Source organism: Pelodiscus sinensis, chromosome 8, assembly GCF_049634645.1.
Source record: "Pelodiscus sinensis isolate JC-2024 chromosome 8, ASM4963464v1, whole genome shotgun sequence".
NCBI classification, from domain to species: Eukaryota; Metazoa; Chordata; order Testudines; family Trionychidae; genus Pelodiscus; species Pelodiscus sinensis.
In genome coordinates this window covers 53,258,774-53,280,914 of record NC_134718.1, presented here as the reverse complement: position 1 = coordinate 53,280,914, position 22,141 = coordinate 53,258,774, and the positions used below count along the sequence as shown (strand labels likewise).

The window sequence follows — 22,141 nt, the reverse complement described above, 5'->3', positions numbered from 1 at the left end:
GTCCTAGCTCTTACAGTTTAGGAGTTCTTGAACAAATGGACTCACAGACGCCCAGACAGATGTACTCTAAAATATATAGATAAATAAAACTATGCAAAGACAACCGTATTTTACTTCCCAATGTTATTGTGATTCATTACAACTTACTTTATTGTAACTTACATTTTCATAGTAATTTTAGTTTTTAGTAAAGCTAAAGAATTTGCAAACAGCAAGACAATTGCTAATTTCAATCAACCTGCCAACTGTAAATCAGACCTATTTGCAACTTGTATTGCAGTATCCATTTTACACAGATGTTTATTCCATCATGTTTTTGAGGGATAAAAGTAGTTCGGATTCAGAGAAAGGATATTAATCAGTCTCAGTAGTTACTAAAGAAGGAGTCCTGCAATTAACATGGTGGTTAGACTACATTTGTTTTTCATTCTCGGGAATAGATTTATAAATATAGCACCTTTCTAAGTGCTGCTTTGGATATCGTCTACAAAAAGGACGCTCCGTCTCTTGGTGCCCTATGAATGATGTTTGATAAATGGTAAAACCATCATGATTGCTAGGAATATATTCATGTGCCCATAGACAAAAGTTTTGTGAAGTCTGTTGGCTTCTTTCCGGTTCAATCTTCTTTCGTCCTAAACTCTAGGAAAAAAATTTGAAGAAAAAACTGATGAAAATGTACATTTCAGAACCACAGTTTCACTGTTAAAGTTTGGAACATTGGGCAAGAAATCCACTACTTTGTCATTTAATAAAAATTAAAGAAGCACTTATCAAAATAATTATCAGAACCACCTCTAATCTGCTGCAAGCAGTTAGGTCATAAATACTATTCTCAGACTTACCAATATATTCCTTTCTAGTAGCAGAGTTAACTATTCTGTTGCACAGACAAAAAAAGAAAACCAGAAATAGACATACTTACTTTTGATCTATTATTTTGAATAAAATAATTGTTTAATTGTTATAGCACTTTATATATTCAAAGTGCAGTACTAAATAAATGAAGCCTCACAAAAATTCAGCAAAGTAGGTAAATAATGTGATTTTTGACCTACAGATAAACATACAGGCTACGTCTACACTGGCATGATTTTCCGGAAATGCTTTTAACGGAAAACTTTTCTGTTAAAAGCATTTTCGGAAAAGCGCGTCTAGATTGGCAGGATGCTTTTCTGCAAAAGCACTTTTTGGGGAAAAGTGTCCGTGGCCAATCTAGATGCGCTTTTCTGCAAAAAAAACCCAATCGCCATTTTCGCAATCGGGGCTTTTTTGCGGAAAACAGTACTGTGCTGTCTACACTGGCCCTTTTGCGCAAAAGTCTTTCGGAAAAAGACTTTTGCCCGAACGGGAGCAGCATAGTATTTCCGGAAAAGCACTGACGATCTTACATGAGATTGTCAGTGGTTTTCCAGAAATTCAAGCGGCCAGTGTAGACAGCTGGCAAGTTTTTCCGGAAAAGCGGCTGATTTTCCGGAAAAACTTGCCAGTCTAGACACAGCCATCAAGTATAAAACCAAGTTTTTCAAAAGTGTCCCTTATTTTTGTATGCCAAATCTGAGACCCACAGAGTGAATTTTCTTAGGTGAGGAACCCATAGGTCCTACTGAACTCCTGGAGTTCTACATGATCAACATCCCTGAAAATTATCAGGCATCGAGTATATCACACTGGACAAGAAAACAGAGGATTCTTACATCTAATGAATGCTTTTGGAAATATGGGTCTAAGAGTTGCCCAAGGTCACAAAGGGATTCAGTACCAGAGCAGGAATCAGAACACAGGAGTTCCTGACTCCCTGTTCTACGTACTCTCTAGGGGTATGTCTACACTACCCTCCTAGTTCGAACTAGGAGGGTAATGTAGGCATACCACACTTGCAAATGAAGCCCGGGATTTGAATTTCCTGGGCTTCATTTGCATAAGCGGGGAGCCGCCATTTTTAAAACCCCGCTGGTTCGAACCCCGTGCAGCGCGGCTACACGGGGCTCGAACTAGGTAGTTCGGACTAGGCTTCCTATTCCGAACTACCGGTACACCTCATTCCACGGTAGGTTTACTGGTAGTTTGGAATAGGAAGCCTAGTCCGAACTACCTAGTTCGAGCCCCGTGTAGCCGCGCTGCACGGGGTTCGAACCAGTGGGGTTTTAAAAATGGCGGCTCCCCGCTTATGCAAATGAAGCCCGGGAAATTCAAATCCCGGGCTTCATTTGCAAGTGCGGTATACCTACATTACCCCGCTAATTCGAACTAGCGGGGTAGTGTAGACATACCCTAGTAGACTGTGCTGTCTTTTGTTGCCACAGAAACATATCAACATTCCAAAATGGAAAAAAAAATCAAAATTGAAATTATTAGGCATGCAAATATAAAAGGCAAAAGAAGAAATTTTAAAATTTGCTCAGAGTGGTCATTCATGTAGGACAGTGATTCTCAACTGGGGATCAGAGGTCTTCCAGGCTATATAATAACTCATCTAGATATTTGCTTAGTTTTACAAGAGTCTACACAAAAAACACTAATGATACCAGTCAAAACTAAAATTTCATAGATAGGCCCACCAATGGGAGGGGGGCAACTGCCCCAGAGCCCAGCAATACAAAAGGGCCTGGACTTCCTGGATGCCACCACTACTGTGGCAGCGGCTGAAGCCCCGGGCTCTTTAAATCGCTGCCGGAATGTGCTCTAGATAGCACTGAGGGCTACCTGGGGGAGGCACAGCATTCTTTGGGCAGTGCTTAGGAATGCCTAGCTCATACCCTACCCCTTTTGCATGAGGCCCCACCTCTTCTGGAGGCACGGAGCAGGGCCCAGCCCCATCTTGCCAGGGGCTGAACGAGGCTATCGCCCCATTGTCATAGAAACAAAATGAGAAACTAAGCAATTTTTTCAGTAAGTGTGTGCTGTGACACTGTATTTTAATGTTTGATTTTATAAACATGTAGCTGTTTAAGTGAGATGAAATGTGGGATATGCAAGACAAATCAGATTCCTGAAAGGCTGAAATCTACTCTTATACAATACTTTTAAACACATAACCCTATAAGATCCCCTACTAAACTTCCAGGCAGACCAGCTACATATGGAGGCCTCTGTAAGTACCATACTAGTTCCAAATAACCTGAAGAGATGGGGTTGTGCCAGGGGAGCACACAATCTATGCTTGCGCAGATCCAGAGCCTATGATAGCAGGACAGCCTTTATTTCAGCCCCACAGCCTGTAACAGGGTATGATACTATCAAAGGAGGGTAGATTAAAATACAATATGGACACTTAGTGCAAAGCTGGCTAGTGCATTATAGATTTACACCCCAGCGTGCCATGCACTAACTGTTCGTATTGACATGTGCAGAAAGGCTGTGCTGCAATCCCGAAGTTTGCTCATGAGTTGTTTATTACAATCACTACTTAACTGCCTGCAAAAAGACCATTTATACTAACTTTTTATAAAAAGAGATGAATTTCACCAGCACAGCAGTGTGAGATTAGCACTTCCAAAATGGAATGCCAGATTTATATTTGTACACTAAGCAATCATTGTGTCCAGATTTAAACTCCATATAAAAAACACTTTTTCAAGTGGCTAATCCATAAACCAGCAGATTAAGGTAAAGTGATATGATTTGGGCCACTATGGCTATGTCTACACTACAGAGTTTTTCTGAAAAAACTTCACTTGGGTCTACACTGCAATCATGTTCTTTCAGGAAAAAAAAATTGAAAGAACAGAGTGGTTTTTCCGACATTGGTAAATCTCTTTCTACAAGGAAAAAGCCTTTTTTCAAAAGAGCTCTTTCAGAAAAAGGAAAGTGTGGACGGGGAAGAGGGAGTTCTTTCAAAAGAAGAGGAAAGAAGAAAAAGCACGGGTGCTCTGGTGGCCACTCCATCCATAGTAATCACAGCTGAAATGCAAGATAGCGTCCATTCAGCGTGGATGCTATAGTTCAAAAAAGCAGATCGCTTTTTTGATGTGCTTTGGCAGTGTGGACACTCTCTATCAGAAGAAGTTTTTTCAGAAGATCTGTTCCGGAAAAGCTTCTTCCAAAAGAAGCCTGCAGTGTAGATGTAGACCCAGTTCCGCAAGAAGTCAACTAAGGATTTACCAGTCTTGCCAGACCCTAAATACTATTCTAGATATCTGTAAATGCTATGTTACACTGTTACGAGGATTGAGAAGACATGTCAGCACACATAAGAAGTTACGTCCCAACAATATGCACGTTATCATTGCTGTGCATTTTCTCTCATCACCTTTTTGAGCACCCATGAATTTTACAAGAATATTGTCTTTAATCTGTGGCAGGTTGAGAGATGAATTTGCAGATTTTCTTAGTGCTGGATACTTACAAAATCAAAGTACTCTCCTACATTCTGTAAACAATGCCTGTTGTCATGGGTTGAAAATGGAAAGTGTTTTTTTACTGCTTTCTGAAAAAGAGATAAAGAAAATACCAGCTATAATGTACCTTACTAAGTGTGTATGCCATCTATGTATGCTTTAATCTTAGTGCCTACTTTCTGACAGATGCAAAACTTATGTTTTTTAACAGAGGTATTATCTGTTAAATCTTCTTGCACATGGTTTATTCCTGCAAACTGGTTCTCTATTTTTCTCCAAAATCACTAGAATTTAATATAAAAACTTATTAAACATGTACATGATTAAATGCAAACTTCCAAATCAGAGAAACCATATTCTCTATAGAAGCACCAAGATATTACAGAAATGTCAAGACTTTTTTGTATAGCTCATTAGTGATTCCCTACTAATTAAAGTTGAATTTAATGATGTTAAGAGGCAGGTAACTGACTGATTTTGTAGTCAATACAATTTGTATTGACTACACGATTAGTCGATAAGGGACCCTGCTGCAGCTCTGCAGTTTAAATGTAGTAGGAGTTGGGTGCGCATGCAGCCCGGCTCCTACTACATTTAAACTGCAGAGTCGCAGCAGGGGTAGGTCCCAGTCCTGGCTCTGCTGGTCCTGGACTGCTGCGCCTATGCCTCTACTGCCTCCCCATGCCACACACTGGGGAGATGGTGCTGGGGGGAACCATCTTTTAAGCCAGCTCCCCCCAGCACCAGCTCCTGCTTCCTCCCCTTGCTATATCTGTATCTAAGAGTCAATTCTGTATCAGAGGCAGCGGAGGGGAGAGGAAGGGAAGTGAGTAGTCGAGTAGTGACTCGACTAATTGCTTACATCCCTAGCTGAATTATAAAAGAGAACACAAAACTGAGTTAATCTGAGATTTAGGTGTTGACTACCATCCAGTAACCAGGTCTGGGAATCTATTAACACAGAATTAGTTATTAAACTCACTTTTTATACATACTTTTCATCCATTTTGTCAAATTAAATCACTATATTAACAAAAGCCTCTGAAACTGCATAAACAGAGTTGTAGGGAAGTAATACATTTAATAATTTAGAAATTAATTGTTTAATTTATATTTTCAGTCCTATCAATGTAAAATGGTTAAAATATGAAATTCTAAAAACTACTAGTCTCATCCATTTTGTTTTTCCGAGCTCCATCTTTCTGACTTGTATAGATAACTTGTGCATTTTTACAACCTCTCTAATTATTTTTACACTTAATATGAAGGCAGGAATATTTCAATTTATAACTATAGATCTTCATCTCTAGAGGGTGTATCTAGTTCTATTGTGCTATAATACAAAAATTATTAAAAATAAATGGTGGTTTGTAAAGCGAAGTTACTCACCTCAGTGCAGTAACTGTAGTTCCTCAAGATGTGTGTCCCCGTGGGTGCTCCACTGCAGGTGCTGGGTTCGCCCCGGCATCTCAAAATGGAAATTTTTCCCGTAGCAGTATGTGGCCAGACTGTGCACGCGTGGCGGCATCTCGTGGCATTCGCACTCTTTTGTGCGGTTGCATGATCCAGCCCCTGCCAGTTCCTCGAAACTGCCTCTGAATCTGGAAGACACAAATGGAGAGAGACTCCGAAGCGGGGAGGAGGGCAGGTAGTGGAGCACACACAGGGTCACACATCTCGAAGAACGACAGTTACTGCACCAAGTTGAGTAACTTCGCTTTCTTCTTCGAGTGATGTCTCTGTGGGTGCTCCACCGCAGGTGACTGAGCAACAGTACCCCGGTGAGCAGGAAGGTGGGACTCGGAGTCCCTATTTGTCTGCTGATGCGAGCACTGCTGATGCCACTGCAGTATCTGAGAGCCCCCTCTGCTGTATTGTGTAATGTTTTACAAACGTGTCATGGGATAACCAGGTGGCTGCTCTACAAATGTCTTTGAGGGAGACACCCTCGAGGAAGGCTGCTGATGCTACCATTGCTCTCGTGGAATATGCTCGAGGTTGCGTTGGAAATGGTACACATCTGGCTGCGTAGCACTCTGTTGTGCATACGGTTATGATTTCTGAGATGCGCTGAGATGATATTGGCTGTCCTTTTGATCTCTCACCCAGAGAAACGATTAGTCGATCCATTTTTCTGAAGGGTCTTGTGCGTTCTAAATAAAACGCACGGGCTCTACAAATATCGACTGTGTGGAGAGATGCTTCATGCAATGAAGCATGAGATTTCGGGTAAAAGGATGGAAGGATAATTGGTTTGCTGACATGAAAGGTGGAACAAACTTTGGGGATAAATGCTGGGTGAAGCCTTAGGAGTACCCCATCCTTACTGAACATGGTGTATGGGGGTGTTGCCATAAGCGCGGATAACTCACTGACCCTATGTGCGGACGTAATGGCGAGGAGGAAAACCATCTTCATAGTTAACGTCTGTAATGGTATAGTTACCAACGGTTCAAATGGTGGTATGGTTAGAGCCCCAAGTACGATATCTAGGTTCCATGCTGGAGGAACGGGTTTGCGAAGGGGGCTTAAGTTTATAAGGCCTTTCATGAATCTCTTGGTAACTGGGCTGGCAAACAGGGAGGTGCCTTCAATAGGCTGTCTGAAAGCGGAAATCACCGCTAGATGAACTCTGAGAGTAGCTAAGGTTAACCCCGTATATTTTAGGTACAGCACGTAGTCGAGGATAATGTGAAGTGGAGCTGAATGTGGAAGCAGCTGCTGTATGGAACACCAAGAGATGAACCTGCACCATTTTGAAAGGTAAGTGGTTCTGGTCATTTGTCTTCTATAGCGGATTAATTTCTCTCTGACTTGTGTAGAGCAGAGGGATTTGGACAGTTTGAGCCAACTAGGAGCCATGCAGTAAGCTGCAAGGTGTGTATCTGGGGGTGTCGTAGTGCCCCTTGGTTCTGAGTGAGAAGGTTCGGGAGGGCTGAAAGTGGATACAGTCTGCATGGTGACATACGTCGAAGGAAGGGGAACCAGTGCTGATGCACCCATGCTAGTGCTATTAGTATGACTGTGGCACTGTCCATTTTGACTTTTTGCGGTACTTTGGGAATGAGAACTGTGTGTGGAAAGGCATACTGGAGAGGTCCGTTCCAATTGAGGAGAAACGCGTCACCTAGAGAGCCAGTGCCGAGTCAGGCTCTGGAGCAGTATTTTCTGCATTTCTTGTTGTGACAGGTGGCAAACAGATATATGAGGGGGGTGCCCCAACGCTGGAAGAGAAGGTGGAGGACTCCATCGTGCAGCTCCCATTTGTGATCCAGGGTGAAGTGATTGCTCAGGAAATCTGCCACAACGTTCATGGTGCCAGGTAAGTAAGATGCCATACGTGTGATGCCATGCTGAAAGCACCAGTTCCAAAAATGGATTGCCTCCACCCATAGGGAGTGGACGCGGGCTCCGCCTTGATGGTTTATATAATACATTGCTGTGACATTGTCTGTGAGGATTCTCACCGTAGTATTGTGAATGTGGCTGTGGAAATATCTGCAGGCATTGAAGATCACCCAGAGTTCTAAAAGGTTTACGTGGAGCCGTGTCTTGGGGGGTGACCATTGGCCCTGGGCAGATATAGTACCCATTTGCCCTCCCCACCACTGATGATATGATGAGAGGGTTGCTGTTGGTGAAAGGGCACACTGCAGAGAAGATTTGTTCGAGTCATCCACCAGTTGAGAGACTGGAGGACAGATTGCAGCGGGGTCACTGATCTGTATATGTCATGTCTTGTGTGGTTGTACACTGACACTAGCCAGTATTGAAGGCTGTGAAAGTGTAGTCTGGCATGGTGTACCACGTAAGTTATAGCAGCCATGTGACCCATGAGCTTTAAACAAGTGATTATCTGGACGGTAGGACTGCCTCGAATGACTTCTATCAATTCTAGAATAGCCTGGAATCTCTGGAGGGGTAAGTATGCTCTTGCGGTGATCGCATCTAGCTGGGCACCGATGAATTCCAGCTCTTAAGTAGGGTGAAAAGTGGACTTTTGGTCATTGATGAGTAGTCCAAGGGTATGGAAGGTTCTTGTAGTAATGTGGACCATATCAAGGACTTCGGTACATGACCAGTCCTTCAGTAGGCAGTCGTCGAGGTAAGGGAATATAATCATTCCTTGTCAACTGAGGTGTGCCGTGACCACTACCAGGATTTTTTAAAATACTCTGGGGGCAGTGGAGAGGCCGAAAGGTAAGACTTTGTAATGGAAGTGGTCCATGCCAACTGTGAACCATAGGAATCTCCTGTATTCTGGATGGATTGTGACGTGAAAATATGTATCCTTAAGGTTGAGGGCAGCAAACCAGTTGTCGCGATCCAATGTGGGTATTATAGAAGCAAGGGTCACCATTTTGAATCGTTGCTTTAGGAGAAACTTGTTCAATTTCCGGAGATCTAACATAGGTTGCCAACCGCCCGACTGCTTTTGAGTGAGAAAAGAATGGGAGTAGAAGCCCCTTCCTTTGAACTCATCTGGGACTGGTTCTACTGCACCCATGGAGAGTAGGTGGTTGACTTCGGTGCATAGCAAGGCCTCATGAGATGGGTCCCTGAAGAGGGGTGGAGGAGAAAATGGGGGGGGGGGGTATGGCGAGGAAGGGTATGGAGTATCCGGATTGAACTATCTCCAACACCCACTTGTCTGCAGTGATTGAGGCCCATTGGTGTTAAAAGGGCCTCAGGCGATGATGGAACAGGTGAATGTGGTGACTCTTGTTGATGTAGAAGACTGTCTGCATACCCTCGACCAAGGCATCAAACCTGCTGTTTGTTGTTCAGTGGGGTCTGCATACGGTTCCCCTGGTTTTGACGCCTCTGAGGTCTTTGCCACATATGTTGCTGATCAAGGGTCCACTGTTGGTGCTGCCATTGCTGCCTAACATATGAGTAATTGTAACATCATTGGTAGGGAAGGTAACAACGTCGTCTGTATGGAGGGGTGTACATACCCAATGTTCGGAGGGTTGTGCGTGAGTCCTTAGATGAATGTAATATACTGTCTGTCTTTTCAGCGAATAGTTTGTTTCTGTCGAACGGTAAGTCCTCTACTTTGTTTTGTAGGTCTTTGGGCACACCGGCCGACTGGAGGTAGGATGCTCGCCTCATGATGTGGACCGGGCCGCTGTATCCACCACATCCATTGCTATCTGGAGTGCTGTTCTCGCTGAGGTGTAGCCCTCCTGCATGACTGCTTTTAATATGGGTCTTTTTTACTCCGGTAGGTGATCCAAAAGTGGCGTCAGCTTTGTAAACTGATCAAAGATGTGATTGGAGAGATGTGCAGTGTAATTAGCTATCCTGAACATGAGAATTGCGGATGTGTATACTTTTCCACCCAATAACTCAAGCCTTTTTGTGTCTGTGTCGGAAGAAACGTGTCTGTACTGCGGCATTTTTTATCTTTGCTGGGCCGCGTCCATCACTAAAGAGTTGTACTGGGGATGGGTAAAGAGGAACTCCATCCCTTTAGGCGGCACAAAATACTTTTTGTTGGCTTTCTTACTAGTAGGTGGTACTGAGGCCAGGATTTGCCAGATTTCTGCAGTGACCTCAAGTATGGCCTCATCTAGGGGTATGGCTATTTTTGATCTATGTTGGGGCTGGAGATTCTTGAGGAGGAGGTGTTGTGTCTCCTTTATTTCATTCAGCTGTATCTCTTGGCTTACTGCTACCTTTTTAAAGAGCTCCTGGAATTGCCTGAGGTTGTCAGGTGGAGAGATATCTCCAGGGATAACGGCTTCATCCGGGGAAGAAGAAGAATGCTCAGTAGGGGATACTTCTGGTGGTTGCTCCTCGGAAGCAGAAAGTTGCATGTCATCTGGCTCCGAGAGATGGTGTTGTGGAGATACAGGCTGCTCTGTTGGAGTGGGAGGGGCTGGGGTTGAAGAGTGTCTGGACAATGAGCAGTCATAGTATGATCTTCCATGAGAACTGGCTCTATAGTGGTATGAATGCCTATGATGTGAGTAATGACGGTAACGGTCATCATGGTAGTAGAGTCTGTCAAATGGTGATCGCCTGTCGGAATAAGTATGCCGAGCATGTTCCCAATGACTTGTGTGAGGTGAACGTGGAGAATGGGAACGAACGTATGAGGCTCTGGAGGATGCCAGAGACATGGAGAAGCAGCGGTGATGGTACTGGTGATGCTCCCTGCGGGCTGCTAGGAATGGAGAGGGCAGCCTCTGGTGTGGAAAGTACTGGGAGCGGCACCGGCTCGCACCGTGAGATCTTGGGGACCTCGGTGCCGGTGGGGAAGGTGCCGGTGCCGATGAGAATACTAATGACTGCGAGTGAGAAAGGCTTCGGTGCCGAGGGGAACTCGGCTCCAGGTCATTTGCATTGGTGCCACACGTATACAGTCGGTACCATCGGTGGTGGGAGAGTGGAGCTCGGTGCTGAGCCCCACGCTGAAGCGGGCACTGGTGGTGAAGTCGGTGCCGCCAGTGCCGATGATGATTTCGGCACGGAGGAATTCTTCAGTGCTAGTGGTTTATTGGTGGACCTCAATTCCGTTGTTGCTGCTGCTTCCGCCAGCCTTTTCGTTTTCGATATCGCAGAGGTTTTTAAACGTGGGTTTTGTGGTGCCCGAGTTACCGGGCTTATTTGCCGTACTGACTCTTCTCTACAACATAGCAGGTAGAGAGAGACCTGGTTGATGACGCCCTAGGTCTTTTGGGCAGAACGGTCGTAGGATATGAGGTCCTACGCTTGGGAGGCTGGTTTGAGGAGGCTGAGCACTCAGAGCCCGCCAGCTGGAGGGCTTTGACAAATAAGATCATCTGGACCCTCATTTCTCTGTCCTGTCGGACCCTTGCAGTCAACTTTGTGCAGTGTGGGCACTTTTGTGGGACATGAGCTTCACCGAGGCAACAGATGCATAAGGAGTGGCCGTCGGATGCGGGTGTTGCCTCCCGGTAAGTGTTGCACTTCTTAAAGCTGGGTGAAGCTGGCATTTTGAATCTTTAAGTTTTAAGTTTTGTTTTTTGGGTTTTTTTTTTTTTATAACTAGGAAGAATGAGGGAAGGAGCTTATAACAGGAAGAATAGTAACTATTAACAAGAACAATCTTACGACTGAAGTGGTAAAGGAGGGAAGTTGAGGAGACCAGTTCACTCCGTCTGCAGCCTGAGGTGGTTGAGAGGAACTGGCAGGGGCCGGACCGCACGACTGCACAAAAGAGCGCAAATGCTGTGAGACACCACCGCACATGTGCGGTCCAGCCAAGTACTGCTACGGGAAAAATCTTCATTCTGCGACGCCAGGGCGAGCCTAGCACCTGCAGTGGAGCACCCACGGGGACATCACTTTAAGAAGAACAGGCAAATATAAATCAATTATAAAGAAAAATATAAATATGGTTCTAAAAGAACAGATTCTGCCTGCCTGGAGTCAGCTGCAGGATCCGGACCTAGGTTGTAATGGAAGAGCTCTATTTAATATACTTTATAGATGTTGGTTTGGTCTTGTGCTGTGTACCTCATGATGATGTAATCTCTTACACAAACTCAGTCTGCTGTAGGGGTGATAGACATTGATTAATTGAATAATCGTGTAACCGCATCAAATTTTAGAAGTTACATGACTATTTGATAGTCCCCGGAGGTGGGGCCAGCAGCCAGTGCACTGCAGACCCAGTCCCAGGGACCCTGCAACCACACACTGCTGCTTCTCTATTAGGCTCCCCTTGCATATCTGCTCCTGTCTGCCACCCTGTGCTGCTCTTCTGATACAGAGACAGCATGATGGGGCAGCCCCTGTCTATCGGGGGCCCGAGTTCCCCACAGACAGAGCTGCACCAGCATCCCATGGAACAGCCTCTGTCCGTGGCAAGCCTGGGCTCACCATGGACAAAGGCTGCTCTGCATTAGCCAATATGCATGGGCAGCTGGCTTGAAAGATGGCTTTCTGCATGTACTGGCTCTCACCTGCTCCCCTCACCCTCTGCACTACTGCCATTCTATCAGCGGCAGCAGCATGGGGTGAGGAGGCAGCAGCTCCGCAGTGTAACCAGTTTAAAAGCTAGCTTCTTATAGGTACTGGCTCCCCTCCTTTGCTGCCTCTAATACAGAAGCAATGGGCAGCAAAATGCATGTAGTCAATAGGATTAACCCTAGTCTGTAGTCATGTGTTTTTACTTAATTATAGCTCTGTCTAGGTTGAACCTGGGGATCTGACTGGTGCCAAACCAGAGGAGGTCATTATTGTCTAGCAGCATTACCAATACTTCCACTGCTTATTGGGCTCTTAGAAGACATTTAGGGTTGAATTAGCGCTAAATAACAGCACAGAGCCCTGAGAGCCAGGACTGGTGACTGTAAACAAACTTATGGGACCACAGGAAAGTTGTCCACACCCATGATAAGTGGACATCCCGCTAACTAAAATCATGCTGAACCACAGATGTTGTTGGACCAGAAAGTGCCAGACTAGAGAGATTCAACTTTTCAAGGGTCCAATTCTACAGCTATTCCATACATAGAACTCCTACTGAAATCAGTGGGATTTTTATAAGCAGGTCAGCTACACTATAAATATAACTCTATGACCCAATTCTGCAAATAGTTATGCACCGGAGTTTCTTTATGCATGTGAGTCATCCCACTGAGTTCCGTGGGACTATGCACTTGCTTACGGGATTAGGGCCTAAGGTAATGTCTCCTGTATTGACAAAATGCACAGAGCTGCCACTGAAACACATCAGTGTGGTTAAGATCCAGTTGCTTGCATCTTAAAAAAGGAATAAATAGTGAGTTTATAGTTTTTGTGAGCTGCTGGAAAATTGAAAAACACAAATTATGATATCTTGACATATTTCTGGGAACTATTTAACAAATTATCTACAGTAAAAAAGCTACAGTAAAATGGTTTTAAGATTACAGCAAAGTAAGGACAATGAATAATATAATCTAAGAAAGAACTATAATCCTGTCTCTGAGAAAAGTAATTAACCTCACAGTCAGGGAGTTTCCTCACACTGAGAGATTAGACAGTCAGCTCTGGCACACATTGACCTTCCAAATCCTTTCAAACTGAAACAGTTTTCATCTGCAGTTTTGTTTAAAGTCAAAGCAACACAAACTTTCTCAAACTGTGTGTCTATGACATCACATTCCAGTCTCTTTAATATATCTTCCTGCTCTTTTTGCTGACATTGTTCTAATCCGTCATAAATGGTCATCATTAATTCTTCCAGGCAGGAAAAACAGCTATGCAAAATAAATGGATGCCACAACATAAGAAAGGGCATATGAGTATGGACCAATGGCCTATCTAGCCTAGTATTCTTTCGCTAACAACAGCCAATGCCACATGCTCCAGAGAAAGGCATAAAATACTCATAGGGTATGTCTACACTACAGCGTTATTTCGAAATAACTTATTTCAAAATAGTTAATTTGAAATAAGATATTTCGAAATAATGCGTCTACACACAAAATGCATTTTGAAATAGCATTTTGCTATTTTGAAATAGCGCGTCCACACTGAGTGGACTCTGAACCACATTTAAGGCTGGCCGGAACCAGTTCCGGCAGGGAACCAGATCAGGACTTACTGTGTGGGCCTGCTGCCTAAGGCTAACTGAGGTCTGTACTTAAAGGGCCCTGCTGCTCCTGGACAGCCAGTTCTCAGGTTTCCCTGCTTGCTTGTCTACCTCGATGAGGGACAGCAAAGCATTTTTGTCTCCGTGTGCTCTGGTTGCCCTCACTCGGGACATCACAGCACTCTGCAACATGGAGCTAGAGCTGCTCCTGGGCACTCTGGTGCTCCTCTTGGGACGTGTTGCTGCGAGCCTGGATGCACTTGCTGCAGGCTTCCATCCAGGAGGTCCATCGGGGGGCTGTCAGTATCCAGGAGGCCCTGCGGGAGAGCATCCACTCTGAGGAGCACTAACAGTTTCCCTGGTGTGCTCCACTGGGGACTTGTGCCTCATTCCTCCCTCACATCCTTCCACTTACCCCTCCCTAATCCCCTTCCTGGTGTAAAATAAAATACAGATATTTTCATAAATACAAACTCTCTTTATTTAACAAAATGGGGGGAGGGGAGGAATGAAACTCTGGTGAGACTGGGGAAAGGAGGCGGGAGAAGGGAGAGGGAGGGTAATAGAAGGGAGGGGGAAACCTGGGAGGAGGGAGCTAGAAGGGGGAAGCAAGGGGAAGAAGGGGGAGGGGAAGCTCAGGGCTTACAGTTGGGGGTCTTGCCGGGGCCAACTGTCTCCCAGCACCGCAGGTGCAGGGGACTCGGCGTCCCCGGGTGATGGGAAGGGGGTGGAGGAGGTGGTGGGAGAAGTGGGAGAGGGAGAAGGAGGAGGAGTAGGAGCGGTAGCTGGGGAGGCAGCAAGTGCTGGAGTGGCAGGAAGCAGCACGCTCTGCACCAGGGTCTGCAGCTGCTGGCAAATGGCTTGGCCTTGGGCAAGCTGCTCCCGCCAGAACTGCAGGTCTTCTTGCACCCAGTGCTGGAGGGTGTGGTGCAGGGATCGCAGTGCCCCCAGGTGCTGCTGTTGGTACCCCTCCACTGCACAGGTGAGCCTGCGGAGCTCTTGGATGCAGGAGCATGTCCCAGGGGGGGTAGTGCGCCCTGCACATGCAGCTGGTGCAGCTGTGGATAAACAAGAGAAGTGGTCAGTTATCCCTGGGGGGACAGTGAGTGAAGCCCAGCCCCTCTCTGCAAAGTGAGGATGACCATTCCCTGCATCATCAGAGCCGCTGTGCTTGCACACAGGCCATGTTCGGAATGTCCTGCTATCCCCAGGAGTGGGACCTGCCTCGAGACCACACCCGTACCCCTGTGGTGTATATAGTGTGTGGGAGGGGGGAGAAGAGGGGAGAGATGTCCCGTGCCTCTGTGTAGAGTGGCCTTGTGGAGGGAGAGTGTCCTGCTGTGTCCCACCCCAGAGTCAGGAGAATGTCATGCCTCCTCACACACGTGTGTGGCTAGCAAGGTAAGACCCCTTTGTGGCAGCCAGCTTGGGCCACATGCTCAGGGGTGGCATGACACATGCTCATACATGCACAGGTTGCTGCATGATCCGTGGACAGCAAGACCCACACATGCAGTCCGTTCCCTCCCTCCCCCATATAAGGGGACAGTGATGGCACTCACATGTTGTTGTCTCCCTGGCCTGAGATGGCACCAGTGACAGGTCCGCTGGGGCAGCTTGGGGGTCCTAGCTCATCTGAGTGGTGATGATGGCCTCCTCTGGTCCTGGCTCTCCTCTTCCTCATCCTCGATGTCCTGGTCAGGGCCCTCTGCCCCAGGGTTGATGACCACCTTGGGGGCATGGACCGTCCTGCCCCCCCAGGTTGCGGTCCATAGTGTCAAAATAGGGGCAGGTGTGTGGGTCTGCCCCTGGTTGGGAACTGCCCCCTGTGGCCCTGGCATATGCCTGCCAAAGCCCTTTATTTTCATCCGCACCTGCTCCTGGGTACGGATGTAGCCTTTGCTTGCCATGCTGGCATCTATCCTGCCATAGATGGCCACATTCCTCAGTCTGAAGCGGAGATCATGGATGTTGGGGGCATCCCCCCAAACCTGAATCCATGGTCCTTGATCTCCGCCCTGGACCAGGAAGGCGCCTGCCTTTTCCAGCCCCTGGCAGGCTCCTGGGAGCTGAGGGACTGGTCTTGGGGATGGGGGAGGGCTGGCTGCCAGTGGCGTGCTGGCTCATGTTTTGCGGCCACTGGGTCAAGGGCAGTGACTGCTGGCTCTGGGCTGGCAGGCCTGGAGCTGGCACAGGCACTGTAGCCAGACTCTACCACTTTAAGGGCTCGGGGTTGGGGAGGGGAGGGAGAGGAGTTTTCCTGGTTGTGTCTAGAGTGGCCACCAGGGCACCCTGGGAAGAGCTGGAGGCCCCCTATTTCGAAATAAGCGTCTACACAGCACTTATTTCAATTTAGCTATTTCGAATTTGGCATTATTCCTCGTGGAATGAGGCTTACCAAATTCGAAATAAGCGCTCCGCTATTTTGATTTAATTTCGTAATAGCGGTTTGGCTGTGTAGATGCTAGTAAAGTTATTTTGAAATAACGGCTGTTATTTTGAAATAACTTTGCTGTGTAGACATACCCATAATTCATTGTAACCTTATATTCCTCTGCTCACCATTCCCAAACTTCCCTCCTAATTACTCCCTTTCAGCAAAATTCTGCTCTTAGTACACAGTGAATGAAGTTACTCTGATTTGAAAACCAGTATAAATAAAATAAAATTTGGCCTCTGGTCTCATGTGATTGTAAAAGTGATTTTAAGATGCCACCTCATCAGAAAGGAAAGGAGAATTCTCCAAAAGAACTGCAGTTGTTTGGTAGAGGCATTTCAATCTATGGCAGCCAGAGAGAAACTGACCACCTTAAGGAGAGAATTGATTGTCTCTCCCAAACTAAATGTGCCAACTTCCAAGAAAGCAAACTGGATAAACCCAAAGGCTACGTCTACATTGGCCCCTTCTCCAGAAGAGGCATGTTAATTTCCAACTTCAGAATAGGGAAATCCGCGGGGGATTTAAATATCCACCGCGGGATTTAAATAAACATGTCCGCCGCTTTTTTTCCGGCTTGGGGAAAAGCCGGAAAAAAGCGTCTAGACTGGCCCGATCCTCCGGAATAAAGCCCTTTTCCGGAGGATCTCTTATTCCTACTTTGAATGTTTAGAATACAACTTTAACTTTGGAATTTGCTGCATTTTGAGTGCACAATATTGCAACTTTTGAGTTGCAGAACACTTCTTTTAAAATTCAGTTTCCATAGTCTTTTAAAAGAAAGGGAAAAAGCAAAGATCTGTAAGCCTGGTTCCACTTGTAGTAGGATCAGTGTGCATGCATGAAAACTGACACATGTAAATGTTCATAACTTTAAAAACATTGCACTGATTAATTTCAAACTTGATTTGATTTCTAACTCTCAGTGAAGCCTAGAAAATAAAAAGGAAGTCAAGTTTGACATTTTTGGCTTTAACTGTTTCAGTCATCAACGCAAACTTCCTTAAGAGAACATTTATGTCCCATTTTCAATTCAAAATTGCTTACAAAATTTCAATTAAACCTTCATAAAAATAGTTTATCCACATTTGTTAGACTGGGACCAATTATAGCATATTTCAGCACTTAATTTGTTTTAGAAAGTTATCAGTAACTAACAAAAATAGTTATAACTGAGCAACAGTGCATCTTGAGATAATTTTTTTCTTAAGATTGATGGCAAACAACTTACTCTCTACAGCATGAAGCCATTATATTTTTTAATTTTAGTTTTTAGTAAGGTAATTTAGTACACATTTATTCAATAACATCTTGTAGGAAGGAGTTTGATGAGTCAATTATATATCCATAACAACTAACCTGTTCTCGAATTTTGTATACTAGAGGCAATCTCTTCTCAATATACTGAACCTCTTCTGGATTTTGTACTTGTTTTAGCATGCAGTCTGTGATTGATTCATGTTGACTTTGGAATATTCCAAGATGTGGGAACTAGAAAATATGAATGTTTTGATCCAAAGAACAAACACATCGGCATCAGAGAAGCAATTATTTTTACTATTTTCATTTTCAATTATTTTTATTATTTGTATTAAGTAGCACTTGGGGGAATCAGTGAGAATCAGGGTCCCATCACACAAAACAAATCACAATCCCTGTCTTGAGGAACTTCTGATGAGGAGACAAAATTAATGAAGAAGAGACATAACATACAAAGAGCATATTTAGAATGATGGGTTGCAAACATGTTAGTTCTGCAGGGGGGTTTCTGAAAATCGATTAGGTAGGATAATGACATTATAACATTAAAAGCTGTTTATGTTGCTGTCTTAGACTATGTCTACACTACAACGAAAAGTCAGAAAAAAGATATGTAAATTGCAAACTGCAATTTGCATATTTTTTTCCACTTTTCTTCTGAAAGAGGCTTTTCCGACAATTGGTTCATCTATACAGAGCCAAATGTCGGAAAAAATCCTTCTTTCATAACATCCCTTCTTCCTCGTAGATTGAGGTTTACAGGGATGCTGAAAAAATGCATCTGCTTTTCCAAATTTTTTTTTTGGAAAAGCAGACACGTTCCTTGGACATGGCAGAGGTTTTCCGGAAAACCTCTGGTATCCCGGAAAAGCTGTGCAGTGTACATATAGTCTTATTGATGAAAACACTACAAAAAGTTTCCAGAGGGAAAGGTGAAGCACTTTTAAAAAAAAGTTTCATTTTTATTAGCATATAACTTGATAATACCCTTGTCACCACAAACTAATTACAAATAGAAATTAATAATAATCACTTCACTTGGGGAAACTTTTTGAAAAAGTAAACTAATTAATCCATACAATAATGCTGAGTTGTAGGGAAATAATCATGATTATCCTCATTCAAAGAAGTAGAAACAGAGAGAAATTAAAGGTGATCTAAAAAGAAAAAAACTGAAGTTGTGTTTCTATTTCTTTATCACCTATAAAAAGATCTGAGCACACCAGAAACATCAGTAATATCAGGTTTTCTCTTCTTTTTTTGTTTGATAAATTTGTTTGACTCAGAAATGTATACTGTGAGCCAAGTCTTTATAGTTAGAAGGAATAGAACAGTGGGCACAAGATCACTTTTTGAATTTAAGTGCAATCCAAGATTAACCTCAAATGTAAATACCCTTGCCCCACCTCCTTCCTGCCCCTTCTCTGAGGCCCCGCCCCTGCTCACTCTATCTTCCCTCTGTTGCCCTTCCTCACTTCCATCAGGCTGGGCCAGAGGGTTGGGTGCAAGCTCTGGTCTTGGATTAAGGGATCTGGAGTGTGAGAGGGGCTCTGAATTGATCTTAGAGAAGGCTATTGGGATGTAGGAGAGGGTTTTAGGTGCAGGCTCTGGGAAGGTGTTGGGCTGCAGGGGTGCTCGGGGCTAGGACAGGGACTTGGGATGCACGAGGGGGATCATGACTGGGGTAGGAGTTTGGGATGTGGGTTCCAGCTGAGCACTGTTGGTGGTTCCTGGTTGTTGGTGTAGTGGGGCTAAGGCAGGCTCACCCTGGCCCTGGCCCACTCCCTAAAGCAGCCAGCAAATTCCATCCCAAATCCTGTTGTGCCCCCTCTCTGCTCTGTGGAGAAAGGATACAGAGTGGGAAGGGCACTTTGACAGCAGCACCATGCACTCCCTACCCTTCCCAGCGTAGAAAGCAGGAGGCTCCCCAGTGGTAGGAGCAGTTCCAAGGAAAAGGGCAGGAGATGAGCAGCAGTGGGGAGGGGCAGCTAAAGTGCAGGCACTTGATAGCCTTTTGGCCAAACCAGTTAGGATCACCTGTCAGAGGCTCCAAGATCTACCAGTAGATCCCCATCTACTGGCTGGTGACCACTGCGATAGAGAAACTGAATACTCCAGTATCTTTTCCTTAGAAAAAATTTCAGTTAAACAAGTATTCACAAAAATAAAGTTAGGCATATAGGGCACAATTTTAGTCAAAGTACAGGTTGTACCTCTTTGGTCCTGCAACCTCAGGACATGACCTGGGAATCTGCAAAACCAGAGTAGATCAATGCCAGCCCTTCTGCTGCTGCTGGAGTGGGACCACAGCCAGCAACAGTAGGGGTATGTCTACACTACCCCGCTAGTTCGAACTAGTGGGGTAATGTAGGCATACCGCACTTGCAAATGAAGCCCGGGATTTGAATTTCCCGGGCTTCATTTGCATAAGCGGGGAGCTGCCATTTTTAAAACCCCGCTAGTTCGAACCCCGTGCAGCGCGGCTACACGGGGCACGAACTAGGTAGTTCGAACTAGGCTTCCTAGTTCAAACTACCGTTACTCCTCATTTCACGAGGAGTAACGGTAGTTTGAACTAGGAAGCCTAGAGGAGCTGGTACTCATCAGGTGGGGACTGAGGAAGGGAGGGTGCTCAAGGAAGAGGCAGAGTGGCTCTGGAGCTCCATGGCCAGGAGCACAGCCCCATGAAACTCCACAGCCACCCTGCTTCTTCCCTCGAGTACCCCCCACTCCTGCACCTCCTCCTCCTCTCTCCCTAAGGCTAAGTACTACAAATGAGCTATTTGCTGCAGTTCTTGGAAGGCAGGGAAGGAGTTGCATAGTGAGGGGCCTGGCTTTTCCCAGTCAGTGCTCCAGCCTGGGAGCACCCACAGGGATGCCTGATACATGTTATCAGACTATGGAAGTCCAGACTAGAGAGGTCCAACCTACATCTCAAGTAATTAGGTTTTATTTTTTTGGTAGCGGTAATGACAATATCCTAGACCACAGAGTAGGACTGTTTGAAAATTTTCCAACCAAACTTTTTAAAATGGAAAATAGGGTTTGGGATTAAATAAAAAGTGTTGCAAGAAGTGTTTCCTTTCCACAGAATATTTTGTTTTATCGTTAAATTATTTTAACCAAAATCTCTTTGGTTAGTAAGTTTTCTACTGAAAACTGGAATTTTTCTAGTGGATATGTCAATGAGAACAAAAGGCTTGTTTTTGTTTCTTTCCATCAAAAAAAATCGTGGGGGTAAGGAAAGGAAACAATCAGATCGATTTTATCAGGAGCGGCTGATTTTCCGGAATAAGTGGCCCAGTGTAGACACAGCCTAAGCCTCTTTCAAAAGAGGCTTTTTCGAAAGATACTTTCGAAAGCCTCTTTCGAAAAAGAGCGTCTAGACTGCAAGCGGAACTTTCGAAAAAGCAAGCCGCTTTTTCGAAAGAAAGCAGCGAGTGAGTCTGGATGCTCTCTTTCTAAAAAGCCCTGTTGGCGTTCAAGAACACCTTTTTTCGAAAGAGCACTTTCGAAAAAAGGCGTTCTTCCTCATGAAATGAGGTTTACCGCCGTCGAAAGAAAAGCCGCGTTCTTTTGATTTAATTTTGAAAGAACGCGGTTGCAGTCTAGACGCAGGTGAAGTTTTTTCGAAAAAAACCGTGAGTCTGGCCACAGCCCTGGAGGAAGGAGGCCACTGCCCCAGGGCCAGCGATCCAAAAGGGCCCGGGGCCACCACCGCAGGCGCTGGAACAATTTGTACAGTGGGGCGTGCTGAGAGTCCTGGAACCAAACTAAACCCCCTTCAAGCCGGGTGGTGCGGCCTCAGCACCCCCCCCCCCCCCCCCCCCCGCTCCAGCGCCTCCTGGCCCGCGCGCTTTCACGCCAGCAGGTGGGAAGCAACCAGGGCCAACCCCTCCGTTGACGGGGCGCTTTGCCACCCCAGTGCTGTAGCTAGGCGGCCCCTCCGCATACGCTGCCCCTGCCGGGACCGGCGCGTTTGCCCGTGTCCCTCGAGCCACGGCACCGGGCCGGGGGTGGGTGCGCTGACGGGCGTTCCTGCCCGACGCTAGGGGGCTGGCTCGGATCCTAGTTGGCCGGGGACAGAAGCCGGGTCACGTACCCACCCCCCGTTTCCCCACCCGCCGCGGGAGCCCGCCTCAGGTCTCTCACCCAAGCGCCGTCCCGCTCGGTGCTGGGCTTGGCCAACCTGCCTTTGGGCATCCCTGCGGCCGGCCTGCTGCCTCAGTGGTTGCCATAGACACCGCCCCGCCCCGCGCCCCCTGAAACTCCGGCGCCCGCCAGCCATTCCGCCAGCGACACGCCCCCCCTTCCCCCCCGCCGGCCGGAGGAGGGGATTCTCTCAGTGGGACCCCGCGACGGATTGGGGAGACCCCCCCTTTGTAAGGGATGGGGGAAAGAGGAGACCTCCATAGATTGGGGGACCCAGCTCTTTTAAAGGGATGGAGGAGATGCCCAGTGGGTGAGAGAGACCCTCATTTAAGGGCATTGGAGAGGCCCTGTACCTGGGGCTGCCTGAGATCTCATGCTTGGGGAGACCCAAATCTCATT

At 46.0% G+C, this 22,141-nt stretch overlaps 1 protein-coding gene across 1 annotated transcript; it reads right to left on the bottom strand.

Moving 5' to 3' along the window:
- Nucleotides 1-106: 106 nt before the first annotated feature.
- On the bottom strand, nucleotides 107-21,865 carry TEX36 (testis expressed 36). Its single transcript, XM_075935779.1, has 4 exons — nucleotides 21,743-21,865; nucleotides 17,690-17,821; nucleotides 4,349-4,429; nucleotides 107-642 (listed from the first exon to the last, which is right to left on the bottom strand). The coding sequence occupies exons 1-4, from the start codon at nucleotides 21,791-21,793 to the stop codon at nucleotides 412-414; spliced, it is 495 nt and encodes a 164-aa protein (XP_075791894.1). The 5' UTR covers nucleotides 21,794-21,865; the 3' UTR covers nucleotides 107-411.
- Nucleotides 21,866-22,141: the final 276 nt, after the last annotated feature.

Coding starts and splice junctions, on each gene's coding strand:
- TEX36 (XM_075935779.1), bottom strand. CDS start 21,793: ATGCCCAAAGGCAGGTTGGCCAAGCCCAGCACCGAGCGGGACGGCGCT. Junction 17,822..21,742: donor CCGAGCGGGACGGCGCTTGG/GTGAGAGACCTG, acceptor CATATTTTCTAG/TTCCCACATCTTGGAATATT. Junction 4,430..17,689: donor TATACAAAATTCGAGAACAG/GTTAGTTGTTAT, acceptor TCTCTTTTTCAG/AAAGCAGTAAAAAAACACTT.